The following is a 14,986-nucleotide window of genomic DNA, read 5'->3' as shown; positions in this document are numbered from 1 at the left end:
TGAGCTTAGGAGTTCAAAGCTTTCTGATTATATTTGTCTACTAGCTGTGCCCGCGACTTCGTCCGCGTGGAATAGTGACTATGGGACCTATGACCATGGGCTCAGGGTGGGGCAACAATAATTGTTTTTATTTTCATGCTTCCACTCCCACGCCCACTCCCAGGCCCACGCCAACGCCCACGCCCACTCCCCTTCACAATTGGTACCTACCAGATCAAAGCCAGGGTAAGCGCCCCACCCAGCCCCACCGTGGCTACGCCCATGCTGAATTACTACTTAACATACAATTATTGAGTAAATACGTACTACCATAAATAATTAAAAGAATTGTTATTAAAATTTCTTACTAAACTGAGCTAAAAAACTTACGTACCAACTTATTAAAGAAAATCAAGAAATGAAATGCCTAACCTATACCAAATAGTTACTACATAATATTGTAATTAAAAATTATGATTAGTATATAATATCGAAAATCAAAAAAGAAATGCCTAACCTACGTAAAATTTCTTTTAAATTATGTCATATTATTTTTTAGGAACCAGGGGGGGAGAGGAGCAAATTCTATTTCCTTCCTTTCTTAAATGGATGTTTTTAATAATGTATGGTGTAGCCACTGATCAGCTTAATCGATACTCAATTTTTATCAAATCCAGCAACAAATCCAAATTAGATGTTTCCTGTCTCACGCACGTAACTAAAGGCTGAAGAGAGAGAGAGGGAGCACGTAACTAAACCGTTGAGACGAAGAAAAGTGTATAGAAAAAGGAATAAATAATTTCATAAACTTCCCGACGATCTTTAAAAATAAATTATTACTAGCGGTCCGCCCCGGCTTCGCCCGTGGTACATATGAAAAATAGATGTTGGCCGATTCTCAGACTTACCCGATATGCACAGAAAATTTCATGAGAATCGGTCCATCCGTTTCGGAGGAGTATGCAGACTAACATTGTGACACGAGAATTTTATATATAAGATATCATTTTTTCATTCCCACTTTTACCCCTATGTAGGTATAATAAGTGGATGAACCGATTTTGATACAATTTATCTAAGAACCAGCGTCTGAAAATATGCTGCCTAACAAAAAAAAAAAAGCCGCATCTAATTCGGTTTACCTGTTAGCCAGCTACGGTGCCATAGACAGACACACACACACACACAGAAATACATAGCAGTCAAACACATAACACCCGTCTTTTTACGTCGGGGGTTAAAAATATAATACGACATAATTTAAAGGACATTTTATGTGGAAAATTTACCTATTAGAAGTAACCATAATGTTAATTTGACCCCGCCCCCCCCCTACTACCTCAGCTTACCCCCAAACCCTTGGGGAATTTTGATATGATCATCTGGACATGTAAAGGAATAACTGTAGCGTATAACAGATAAATTGCGTTTTATCGTACACTGTACAGTGTACAATAGAATGCCTTAGCAAATGTTCGCCGTGATTACTTATAAATTGTTATAACTTTTTTATTTATGAACCGATTGACGTGAAATAAACACTAAATGTTAAATGAAGATTACCACAATACATTAGTTAAAATCGCATCTAAATCGGATAAGCCGTTTCTGAGATTAGCGTGCACAAACATACAGACAAACAGACAAAAAATTTTTTAACTACAGTTTTGGGTTCAAGATCGATTTAATAATAACACCTGCTATTTTTTTTCTACATATTTTCATTGTACAGACATCGCTTTTCCACAATTTTATTATATGTATTGATGATGATGATGATTGATGATTATAACACTCTCAGTCCGTTTTAACTTAATTTTTATTCACTCGCATCAGTGCCACCTAAAAAATCTTTATATCGAAATTCGAGCAAAGCTAAGAAAATGAGAAATAAGAGTTCTCAAGGATCGTTAGAGGTAATGAGGCTTACTATTGACCGAAAACAACATGTGTTATGCCGAGAACCTGAAACCGCTTCACAACGAGAATTGCGGCTCACAGCTGACCGCGAACGGGATGTACTATCCTGTGAGACCGAAACCTTCACTGAGAGGGTATAACGTCTCACAGCTGATCGCAAATGGCATATTTTATCTCGATAATCTGAAACTTTTACTCAATATGAAGACCGTTTGACAAATGATAGGGTGCACCATAATATTATTCGATCTCTTGAAGATGAACATGAGCATAAGCAATGACTAGAGTAGGGACGCGAATATTACCATTATTTGAGACAAGATTATTTGAGACAAGTACGATTAATAAGTTTGTTTAATGAAAGATTAAGAATTAAAACTATTTGGTCTCTTGAAACGGACGAATAGCGAGAGGCCCGTCTTACTGTAGACAGATTTCGACAGTCTTAATGACTTAGAGGTAAACATAGAAGATCAATCTACGAGTTCGGTGGTGTGGTCCGACAAATATAAAAGTGGGTTTGCTTATAACCTCACAATTGATTACAGATCATCTTCTGTATAGGCGATATTAACGTAGTATGTTCTTTTTGTAATGCTTTAAAGAGGAGTAAGGAGTCGGCTTTCGTTTGAAGATACACCAGAACCTTTGAAATCACTACTTTTAGAGGAACATGTGCAATCTAAACAGTTCTTAGACAATATTCGCTCTTATAGTAGTGCGTTTTAAATGATCCTTTGGTGCTCAACAATTATCAGAGGATCCTTTCATGCTTACTTTTAAGATACAAGGTCAAGTTTATCATTTGATAGGATCCCTTTTGCCTGAAGGCCAACCTAAGTTTCTTCAAATATATTTTGTATTCGACTACAACGAATAGTCGAATACAAGAAATCAATATTTCTCGAATTTAAAATATTACAATTTTTCCTACAGTAGGGCGACGAATGTATTTTCGCATAGTAACGGAGGGGAACTCACGGGGGGTCGAGTGACGCGGGCCACGTACCACAAACATGCTTAGTTTGTTGTACCGAGCGCGAAAGAAAGTCATCGTGTTTTTAGTAAAATTACTATGTAAACTAACGTAATTTAATACTTAGGTACATATTATATAATGATGCGCTCAAACTGTTAATCTACATTTAATTTAGATTATTATTTGAATTACTAAGTAATGTAGAATTTAAATCAAATTCACTCATGTTTTCCTCAGATTTTCGATGTCCTCCGATTTTAAGATTTTCTTATCAGAGTATTCAATTTTAATGTAGTTAATTTTTATAAGAGACAATTAAGAACATTCAAAAATAAAGTGTCACGTATTTTTTTTAAACGACGAATGACGAAAACTGACGTAATCGCGGACGAAGTCGCGGGCAACAGCTAGTGCAGAATATAGATGCAACAACGTCTGGCGACAAACAAGATTCCTATGCTGTATAATGTATATGTGTAAAGCATTGGAATTTTTGTAGGTTAGATTCGTTGGTATAATTTATGTAGAAGACATACCATCATGTCTTGGAAAGCGTTAAATAGATGTTTATAATTTGAATAACCTAATTGTTTTATGAAGCTTTTAAGTCTAGTATTATGTATGACTGCTGTGCTGTGCCCTGTGGTTTTACCCGCAGTGCTCCACTCCTATTGGTCTTAGCGTGATGATATATTATAGCCTTCCTCGAAAAATGGGCTATCTTGTTACTAAAGAATTTTTCAAATCGAACCAGTAGTTCCTGAGATTAGCGCGTTTAAACAAACAAACTTCAGCTAAACAGTAATATTAGTATAGATAATCATAAGATTGACAATTGATCGTAGATGCAATTGTTTCTTACATTGTTTCACTACGAAACTTTTTAATGAATTGTACGAATTGTTATTTATTTATCTATTTTAACATAATATATTTACCACTTGGCTTATAACACTCTCTGGAATCGCAGGTGTGCGCGATGTCGCAATCGCTATCAAGTACAAGTCCTTCTTAGGTGGCCCAATGCATCCTCTAATAATTGTCGAGGTTGACACGCCTTTTAACACCAAACACCAAACGTGTTGTGTTTGGTGTTTGGTGTTCGTTGTTCGTTGTTCGTTGTTCGTTGTTCGTTGTTCGTTGTTCGTTGTTCGTTGTTCGTTGTTCGTTGTTCGTTGTTCGTTGTTCGTTGTTTGCTGTTCGCTGTTCGTTGTTCGATGTTCGTTGTTTGTGTTTGTGTTTGTGTATGTTCACATTCACATTCACATTCACATTCACGTTGTTCGTTGTTCGTTGTTCGTTGTTCGTTTTTCGTTGTTCTTTGTTCGTTGTACGTTGTACGTTGTTCGTTGTTCGTTGTTCGTTGTTCGTTGTTCGTTGTTCGTTGTTCGTTGTTCGTTGTTCGTTGTTCGTTGTTCGTTGTTCGTTGTTCGTTGTTCGTTGTTCGTTGTTCGTTGTTCGTTGTTCGTTGTTCGTTGTTCGTTGTTCGTTGTTCGTTGTTCGTTGTTCGTTGTTCGTTGTTCGTTGTTCGTTGTTCGTTGTTCGTTGTTCGTTGTTCGTTGTTCGTTGTTCGTTGTTCGTTGTTCGTTGTTCGTTGTTCGTTGTTCGTTGTTCGTTGTTCGTTGTTCGTTGTTCGTTGTTCGTTGTTCGTTGTTCGTTGTTCGTTGTTCGTTGTTCGTTGTTCGTTTTCGTTGTTCGTAATTCGTGTTCGTGTTCGTTGTTCGTTATTCGTTGTTCGTTATTCGTTGTTCGTTGTTCGTTGTTCGTTGTTCGTTGTTCGTTGTTCGTTGTTCGTTGTTCGTTGTTCGTTGTTCGTTGTTCGTTGTTCGTTGTTCGTTGTTCGTTGTTCGTTGTTCGTTGTTCGTTGTTCGTTGTTCGTTGTTCGTTGTTCGTTGTTCGTTGTTCGTTGTTCGTTGTTCGTTGTTCGTTGTTCGTTGTTCGTTGTTCGTTGTTCGTTGTTCGTTGTTCGTTGTTCGTTGTTCGTTGTTAGTTGTTCGTTGTTCGTTGTTCGATGTTCGTTGTTTGTGTTTGTGTTTGTGTTTGTGTTTGTGTTTGTGTTTGTGTTTGTGTTCGAATTAAAATTCGAGTTTGTGTTCGTGTTCGTCTTCGTGTTCGTGTTCGTGTTCATGTTTGTGTATGTTCACATTCACATTGTTTGTTGTTCGTTGTTCGTTGTTCGTTGTTCGTTGTTCGTTGTTCGTTGTTCGTTGTTCGTTGTTCGTTGTTCGTTGTTCGTTGTTCGTTGTTCGTTGTTCGTTGTTCGTTGTTCGTGTTTGTGTTTGTGTTTGTGTTTGTGTTCGAATTAAAATTCGAGTTTGTGTTCGTGTTCGTGTTCGTGTGTTATGTACTGTATATACACGCCTTAACCATTAGAGGATGCATGGGGCCACCCAAGAAGGACTTGCACCTGTTAGCAATTGCGACATCGCGCACACCTGCGATTCCAGAGAGTGTTGCGGCAATAATCGCCACCGCGACGCTGTAGCTGCTCCGCCGTGGACGACGAGCACTCTTGGTTCCAACATTGAACGGGAGGGACGTAGTTTAAGTTAGGAATAATTTATAATGTAATTTTTTTTTACAATAAATTATTAATAAGTAAATTTCGGGTTTTTTTTGCGCCTTCGCGGGTCGGTCAATATAATTGGCGCAGTCTTGTGGATAATCCTTGAGAGCCGTCTCTCGGAACGCGAAACCACAAGCATCGAGTATCGCTATTCCATCGGAGGGACGACGACGGGGATCCAGAACCTACACCGTTGGCCGCCGCAACGCGAAGGGTATCCGAACATTGATACTGCAAGAAAGGCCGAAATGAAAATCCTGTAAGTACACTAATTCTCTTAGTGTCTTGCCACTCCTAGATTGTAAGTTTTCCTAGATTACCCATTCACGGGAACCGAGGAACTGTAGTGCGTAGGCTTAAAATATATTAATTCATCGAGAATTAATTGTAGAATTTTACAAAATCAATTTGTAAAATTCAAATATATAGATATTAGGTTGATAAAAGATTAATAAATTTAAATATCAATTAATTACGAATTGATTAATTTTCGAATTTTACTAATTAATTCATTTTATAATTCAAATATATTAGGTAAAGATTATTAATTTTTTATATTAGTTTAACGAAGTAAATAAATTTAATTAAATTTAATATATTTTATATAGGTAATACAGATATTTAAAATGTCAGATTTGGATAAAATTTTTAATGCACTTAGGCTTTTGCCAGAATTTGATGGTAATGTTAACGTTTTAACAAGATTTATACATTTAAGTGACCAATTAGCTGAGGAATTTATAGATAAAGATCCCGGAAATACTTTAAAAACTGCCGCGTTATGTAATGGTATTTTAAATAATGTTACTGGGCCCGCAGCCCGAGTTATTAATGCAAATGGTATACCTACTACTTGGCACGGTATTAGAAGCGTATTAGTTAATAACTTTTCTGACCATAGAGATGAGACCGCCCTTTATAACGATTTAGCCTTATTAACGCAAGGTCGTAGCTCTTCTCAAGAGTTCTATGAAAGATGTCAGCATCTTTTTAGTACCATAATGACGTATATAGCATTACATGAAACAGTCGTTACTACTCGTGAGGCAAAAAGGGACCTGTATCAAAAATTAACACTACAGGCTTTCCTACGTGGTTTAAGAGATCCGTTAGGCTCACGCATACGTTGCATGCGCCCCGCAACCATTGAAAAGGCATTAGAATACGTTAATGAAGAACAAAGCACTTTATACCTTCAACAACGTAATGAAACTTTTGATAGGAAACCCCACGTACCTTTTAGAATGCCGTACTCGCATGAACCGTTTTATAGACATAATGATTTTAGTGAACCTATATCTTCTAAACTACAGCCTATACATTCGTTTAGACCGCAATTTAAGCCACCAAATTTTAATCGAAATTTTAATCAACCGCAAGGACCAGCACGTCCAACTCGTACTATGCAAATTTTCCGCGCTGCACCCCCTAACTATAACCCGCAGAGCAATACGTTCAGATTACAGCCTAAACATCCCGCGCAACCGAAACCGCATCCTATGAGTGGCGTTAGCCATTACGTGACAAAGACTTTACCACCGACACCTTTTGCACGCGCTCATGATTGGTCAAAATTTGGTAATCCACCCCCGAGTAATTATTTTAAGACTAGGGAGATGAATCATAATGAATATCTAGATGAAGATTATTACTGTACCGATTTATATCCTTATGAGGATGACTATTATAATAATGAATATTACTGTACGGAATATGAACCTTATGTACATTACGAACAGACAGACGCACCTGAAAATTCTGATGAAACGTGTGACGTACGTTCAGAACACGATCAGGATTTTCCGAATCCACCAAAATTAGAAAAACCAAAATAGAATTAAATCTACACACGCAACGTCAACTTCCTTATATTCAAATTCGTAATCCTCCACTTAAATTGTTAATTGATACTGGAGCTAACCAATCTTTTCTTAGCCCCGATGCAGTACAGAGATATTTTCCTGACGTTACTCTTAATTATGATCCCTTTGAAGTAAGTAATGTTCATGCTGTAACACGTAATAAGTATTCTATAACATTACCTAGTTTTCCTGAATTTAATGACCCTGACGATATCACATTTTTCGTTTATAAATTTCACAATTATTTCGACGGCTTAATAGGTTCAGATTTGTTAGATAAATGGGAAGCATCTAAATGCATGCATAAAACTAAAACTTTAAATACTTGCAATGCAACGAATCGGTTATTAGTATATGACTCACGGAACGCTAATCTTTATGAGGACGTCATACCCGCAGGAAGTAGTAAATTAGTTAGATTACCCGTAGATGTTGAGAATGGAGACGCTATTATACCGGAAAAAATTATATGTAATTGTCATATTTCTGAATGTTTAACGAAGGCGAGGAGCAATCGCGCTATCGTGGAAATTTCTAATCCAACCCGTAATGATGTAATTTTTTCAATGGATCGACCAGTATGTGCCGAGGTTTATAATAACGAGTACACGCGCACCAAACGTTCGTCCGACCGTGTGAAACAGGTATTATCTCGCTTGCGTACTGATCACTTAAATAATGAGGAACGTTTAAATTTAGAGTCATTATGTTCAGAATATGCGGATGTATTTTATATAGAAGGCGAAAACTTAACATTTACGAATAAAATTAAGCATTCTATTAGAACTAAGGATGAAATACCGGTTTATACGAAAAGTTATCGCTATCCATTTATTCATAGGCAGGAAGTACAGAATCAGATAAGTAAAATGTTAGAACAGGGTATTATTAGACCATCAGATTCAGCATGGAGCTCTCCTATTTGGGTGGTACCTAAAAAGGCAGATGCATCCGGCAACGTTAAATGGCGTTTAGTTGTTGATTTTAGAAAGTTAAATGAGAAAACTTTGGATGACAAATATCCGATTCCTAATATCACAGATGTCTTACATAAATTGGGTAACTGTCAATACTTCACAACGCTAGATTTAGCAAGTGGGTTTTATCAAGTGGAAATGAACCCGGCTGACATTCCAAAAACTGCTTTTAGTGTAGAACATGGTCATTTTGAATTCTTAAGAATGCCCATGGGTCTAAAGAATAGTCCATCTACTTTTCAAAGAGTAATGGATAATGTACTGAGAGATTTGCAAAATTCTATTTGTCTAGTTTACCTAGATGATATAATAGTGTTTAGCACTTCTTTACAGGAGCATATCGTTAATCTTAGAAAAGTGTTTCAGAGATTGCGTGAATCCAACTTTAAAATACAGATGGATAAATCGGAATTTCTTAAACTCGAAACCGCGTATCTAGGTCACATTATTAGCAAAGATGGGATAAAGCCTAACCCAGATAAGATATCTGCCATCCAAAAGTATCCTCTTCCGAAAACTCCAACCGACATTAAACGATTTCTAGGTCTATTAGGTTATTATAGGAAATTCATACCAGATTTCGCTAAAATCACGAAACCCATGACACAATGCTTAAAAAAGGGTTCAAAGATAACATTTTCTAAAGATTACATTGAATGTTTCAATAGGTGTAAAACATTATTAATGAACGATCCAATTCTTCAGTATCCTGATTTCAATAAAGAATTTATTCTTACAACTGACGCGTCGAATTTAGCTATCGGTGCTGTACTCTCTCAAGGCCCCGTTGGTTCCGATAAACCAATTGCGTACGCTTCACGTACACTTAATAGAAGCGAAATTAATTATAGTACGATTGAAAAGGAGCTACTAGCAATTGTCTGGGCAACGAAATATTTCCGCCCTTATCTTTTTGGTCGAAAGTTTAAAATTATGACTGATCATAGGCCCCTTCAATGGGTCATGAATTTAAAGGAACCTAATTCCCGTCTCACACGTTGGAGGCTCAAACTTAGCGAATACGATTACACTGTAATTTATAAGCAGGGAAAGCAAAATTGTAACGCCGATGCTTTATCGCGTATTCAAATTAACAATGAGGAAACAGATTCTTTAGCGGTTAATCCAACAGAAACAACACCTTCATTAATAAGAAGAAGTTCAGATACAATTACTGTTAATTCAAATTCAAGTACGATTACTGCACATTCGAAATCAGGTACTCTTGCAGCAAGTTCCGACACCGTCACAGTTCATACTGACGCGGAGAACCCAATTTTAGATGTACCTATAACAGATCACCCGTTGAATAAATTTAAGAGACAGATAGTTATTACTTTAATAGATAGAGTACCGAGTAAGCCTATAATTTCAAAACCTTTTGAAAATCATACTAAGATAGATATTAATGTTAACAAAGCGAATATTGATAGTGAAATAGTTTCACTTATTAAAAAATATGTAGATCCTAAGATAAAAACTGCAATTCTAGTTCATCCCCCTGATGCTATGTGTGCTATAGTTCCAATAATACAGGCTAATTTTAAAAGTTCATGTATGGATTTAGTTCTTACAAAATTAGAATTGCAAAATGTCAAAGATTACTTTAAGCAACAGGAAATAATACGAAATTATCATGAAGGCAAAACTAACCATCGCGGAATTAACGAAACTCATTTATCTTTATCTAGGAAATACTTTTGGCCTAAAATGAAGGAAGCTGTAACTAAATATATTAATGAGTGTAGCATATGTGGTCAAGGAAAATATGATAGAATTCCAGTAAATCCAAAATTTCGAATCGTAGTTCCTCCTACAAAGCCTTTTGAAATAGTACATCTCGATTTACTTAGTATTGATTCTCAGAAATACCTCACTATAATAGATGCATTCTCTAAGTATGCTCAAGCATATTGTTTAAAAGACGCAACCGCAATAAGCGTAGTTCAGGCTCTTTTGACGTTTGGTACACATCATGGCTTACCTATGACTGTCGTAACGGATCGAGGTCCTGAATTCACGAACCAAATATTCAGTGAATTTGTAAGACTTCATAGAATAAATCACCATAAGTTATTAGCTCATGCACCTAACGAAAATGGTATGGTAGAACGGCTTCACTCAACTTTATCAGAACACATACGTTTACTAAAACTTGAACGACGTGGTGAATTAATCATTAACTTAATGCCGTATGCTGTTCTTGCCTATAATAGTTCGATCCACAGTTTCACGAAGTGCAGGCCTCTTGACATTATAACCGGTCATTTAGATCCCCGCGATCCTGTAGATATCGATCTATCAGAAAATGTCTTACAGCAATATATGCAAGAACATCGCGATAGTATGCACAAAGTATACAAAATTATTAATGAATCGTCTTTGGAACGCCGTACTCAAATTACAGAAAACATTAATAGGAACCGCGAACCCGAAATACAGTATTATCCAGATCAACAAATTTTTGTAAGAAATCCTATGGCTAGACGGCAAAAGACCGCACCGCGTTTTACGCACGATACCGTACTAGCTGATTTACCTATTCATATCTATACTAAGAAGAAATATGGCGCTGTTGCTAAATCTAGGCTTAAGAGGGTACCTAAATTGTTACAGAATCCTTCCTCTGATCCTGTGCCTGATTCAAGCGGAGGATCCCACCCTGAGTAGCTTGGATGATGGACCCGGTATACTACCATTTAATATTGGAACTGCAAGAATTGTCACACATTATCATTCATTTTTGCAAATTATTAATTTAAAAGATATTCGCGATAGTATAACCATAGTAAAGGATCAATTAAATTCATTAACACCTAATTTGCACGATAGATTATTTTCGCTTTATAATTCACATATCGAACACCTGCATTATAAGATTATTAAATTATCAAATCAGTTAGAAACTTTTGAACCCAATCGCAAAAAGAGAGGTCTCATAGATGGTTTAGGTTCAGTAATAAAAAGTATTTCTGGTAACCTAGACTATACGGATGCAATTAAATATGATACCGCAATTAAATTATTACAAAATAATGAAAATAGATTGGTCACAGAAATGAATAATCATATAAGCCTCAGTAAAGATTGGATAAACCAACAATCTGACATTTTAAACAACTTAACTAAAAATCAGGAAAAAATTGAAATAGCTATAAATGATTTAAAGGAAAATAATTTAAACATTACTATATACATCGATTTAATTCAACGCGTAGCAATTTTATCAGATAACATTGATGATATATCTGAGGAATTACATAGATTAGAAAATTTATTAGGTTTTATTCGTGCGAAAAGTACGCATCATCTTATGTTCAATTCAAATTCACTAAAAGAAATGTTAAATAAGTTAAACAAATTTTATGGCAAAGATCAAATCCCTCAAGTTAATTATAGAGAATATTTTGATTTAGTTAAACTAGGCTATTATTATAGTAATAGAAATATAGTTATAGTTTTTATGTTCCCGGTTGTCCTTCCTGCTACCTTTGAATTATTTAAATTATCCATAGTTCCTAATAAAGATAGTAAAGTCCTAATTCCACCCTATCCTTTTGTGGCAATTCACGACGAGGATTTTATGTACATGGAGGCAGAATGCCCGAAGTCTGGCCTAGGGTATCTATGTGAGGACAAGCTGAACCATCATCGATCCAAAAATGACTGCGTGTATCACCTTATTACCACGCAACGAGTCGTCGCATCTTGTCTCTTCACGCCTGTGGAGCTCGGAGCACCCGCACTAGAAAAATTAGACGACGCCCACTACGTCATCAGTTTCCCCAAGCCATCAAAAATTCACCTATCATGCTCGCAAGATCAATATGACGTCATTAAAGGAAGCTACTTAGCCACAATACCCAAAAACTGCATTCTTCAAACGGAGGCTTTCAAGATAGTCAATCGAGAAGACCATATCAAAGGGCAGATAATGAAAATTGCAAACCTGCCAGATTCCAGCCAATATAATACAGATGAAGAAGTTCTGAAGCTGAATTCGATAAATTTGGATAAATTACAAACATTAACAGAGCTATATCAAGGGAAATGCCTATCAGTACCAACAACGGATACGAGATTCTCTATATGCAGCCTTCCATCATACCGATATATGTTATATTAATAACGAGTGCAGTTGCCCTAGTGACATGGTACGTCGTACGGAGAGTGCGTACATCAAAACCTAAAACTACGAGTGTTCATGGTAATCAAAAAGAAGAAATAGAACATCAATCGGCGGAGTGTGAAATTTCAGCGATATTAACGAGCCTTGCCCGCCAATAATCGCTGAACTTCAGGAGGGAGGTGTTATGTACTGTATATACACGCCTTAACCATTAGAGGATGCATGGGGCCACCCAAGAAGGACTTGCACCTGTTAGCAATTGCGACATCGCGCACACCTGCGATTCCAGAGAGTGTTGCGGCAATCATCGCCACCGCGACGCTGTAGCTGCTCCGCCGTGGACGACGAGCACTCTTGGTTCCAACATTGAACGGGAGGGACGTAGTTTAAGTTAGGAATAATTTATAATGTAATTTTTTTTTACAATAAATTATTAATAAGTAAATTTCGGTTTTTTTTTGCGCCTTCGCGGGTCGGTCAATATAATTCGTGTTCGTGTTCGTGTTCGTGTTTGTGTATGTTCACATTCACATTCACATTCACATTCACATTGTTCGTTGTTCGTTGTTCGTTGTTCATTGTTCGTTGTTCGTTGTTCGTTGTTCGTTGTTCGTTGTTCGTTGTTCGTTGTTCATTGTTCGTTGTTTGCTGTTCGCTGTTCGTTGTTCGTTGTTCGATGTTCGTTGTTTGTGTTTGTGTTCGAATTAAAATTCGAGTTTGTGTCGTGTTCGTGTTCGTGTTTGTGTATGTTCACATTCACATTCACATTCACATTGTTCGTTGTTCGTTGTTCGTTGTTCGTTGTTCGTTGTTCGTTGTTCGTTGTTCGTTGTTTGCTGTTCGCTGTTCGTTGTTCGTTGGTCGATGTTCGTTGTTTGTGTTTGTGTTCGAATTAAAATTCGAGTTTGTGTTCGTGTTCGTGTTCGTGTTTGTGTATGTTCACATTCACATTCACATTCACATTCACATTCACATTGTTTGTTGTTCGTTGTTCGTTGTTCGCTGTTCGCTGTTCGCTGTTCGCTGTTCGCTGTTCGCTGTTCGCTGTTCGCTGTTCGCTGTTCGCTGTTCGCTGTTCGCTGTTCGCTGTTCGCTGTTCGCTGTTCGCTGTTCGCTGTTCGCTGTTCGCTGTTCGCTTTTCGCTGTTCGCTGTTCGCTGTTCGCTGTTCGCTGTTCGCTGTTCGCTGTTCGCTGTTCGCTGTTCGCTGTTCGCTGTTCGCTGTTCGCTGTTCGCTGTTCGCTGTTCGCTGTTCGCTGTTCGCTGTTCGCTGTTCGCTGTTCGCTGTTCGCTGTTCGCTGTTCGCTGTTCGCTGTTCGCTGTTCGCTGTTCGCTGTTCGCTGTTCGCTGTTCGCTGTTCGCTGTTCGCTGTTCGCTGTTCGCTGTTCGCTGTTCGCTGTTCGCTGTTCGCTGTTCGCTGTTCGCTGTTCGCTGTTCGCTGTTCGCTGTTCGCTGTTCGCTGTTCGCTGTTCGCTGTTCGCTGTTCGCTGTTCGCTGTTCGCTGTTCGCTGTTCGCTGTTCGCTGTTCGCTGTTCGTTGTTCGTTGTTCGTTGTTCGCTGTTCGTTGTTCGTTGTTCGATGTTCGTTGTTTGTGTTTGTGTTCGAATTAAAATTCGAGTTTGTGTTCGTGTTCGTGTTCGTGTTTGTGTATGTTCACATTCACATTCACATTCACATTCACATTGTTTGTTGTTCGTTGTTCGTTGTTCGTTGTTCGTTGTTCGTTGTTCGTTGTTCGTTGTTCGTTGTTCGTTGTTCGTTGTTCGTTGTTCGTTGTTCGTTGTTCGTTGTTTGCTGTTCGCTGTTCGTTGTTCGTTGTTCGATGTTCGTTGTTTGTGTTTGTGTTTATGTATGTTCACATTCACATTCACATTCACATTGTTCGTTGTTCGTTGTTCGTTGTTCGCTGTTCGCTGTTCGCTGTTCGCTGTTCGCTGTTCGCTGTTCGCTGTTCGCTGTTCGCTGTTCGCTGTTCGCTGTTCGCTGTTCGCTGTTCGCTGTTCGCTGTTCGCTGTTCGCTGTTCGCTGTTCGCTGTTCGCTGTTCGCTGTTCGTTGTTCGTTGTTCGTTGTTCGTGGTTCGTTGTTCGTTGTTCGCTGTTCGCTGTTCGCTGTTCGCTGTTCGCTGTTCGCTGTTCGCTGTTCGCTGTTCGCTGTTCGCTGTTCGTTGTTCGATGTTCGATGTTCGTTGTTTGTGTTTGTGTTCGAATTAAAATTCGAGTTTGTGTTCGTGTTCGTGTTCGTGTTTGTGTATGTTCACATTCACATTCACATTCACATTCACATTCACATTCACATTCACATTCACATTGTTTGTTGTTCGTTGTTCGTTGTTCGCTGTTCGCTGTTCGCTGTTCGCTGTTCGCTGTTCGCTGTTCGCTGTTCGCTGTTCGCTGTTCGCTGTTCGCTGTTCGCTGTTCGCTGTTCGCTGTTCGCTGTTCGCTGTTCGCTGTTCGCTGTTCGCTGTTCGCTGTTCGCTGTTCGCTGTTCGCTGTTCGCTGTTCGCTGTTCGCTGTTCGCTGTTCGCTGTTCGCTGTTCGCTGTTCGCTGTTCGCTGTTCGCTGTTCGCTGTTCGCTG

At 38.1% G+C, this 14,986-nt stretch overlaps 1 protein-coding gene across 1 annotated transcript; it reads left to right on the top strand.

The window, feature by feature from the left end:
* Positions 1–5,419: 5,419 nt before the first annotated feature.
* LOC149490771 (uncharacterized) lies at positions 5,420–12,409 on the top strand. The gene is made up of 2 exons (XM_089710391.1): positions 5,420–5,703; positions 10,900–12,409. The coding sequence occupies exons 1-2, from the start codon at positions 5,693–5,695 to the stop codon at positions 12,407–12,409; spliced, it is 1,521 nt and encodes a 506-aa protein (XP_089566517.1). The 5' UTR covers positions 5,420–5,692.
* The last annotated feature ends 2,577 nt before the right edge of the window (positions 12,410–14,986 follow it).

This window comes from Colias philodice, chromosome 2, assembly GCF_061535455.1.
Source record: "Colias philodice isolate Cphi_HAF_F1 chromosome 2, ilColPhil1 Martin Lab GWU primary, whole genome shotgun sequence".
In the NCBI taxonomy this organism is placed as follows: Eukaryota; Metazoa; Arthropoda; class Insecta; order Lepidoptera; family Pieridae; genus Colias; species Colias philodice.
This window is presented reverse-complemented; position numbering and strand designations above follow the sequence as displayed.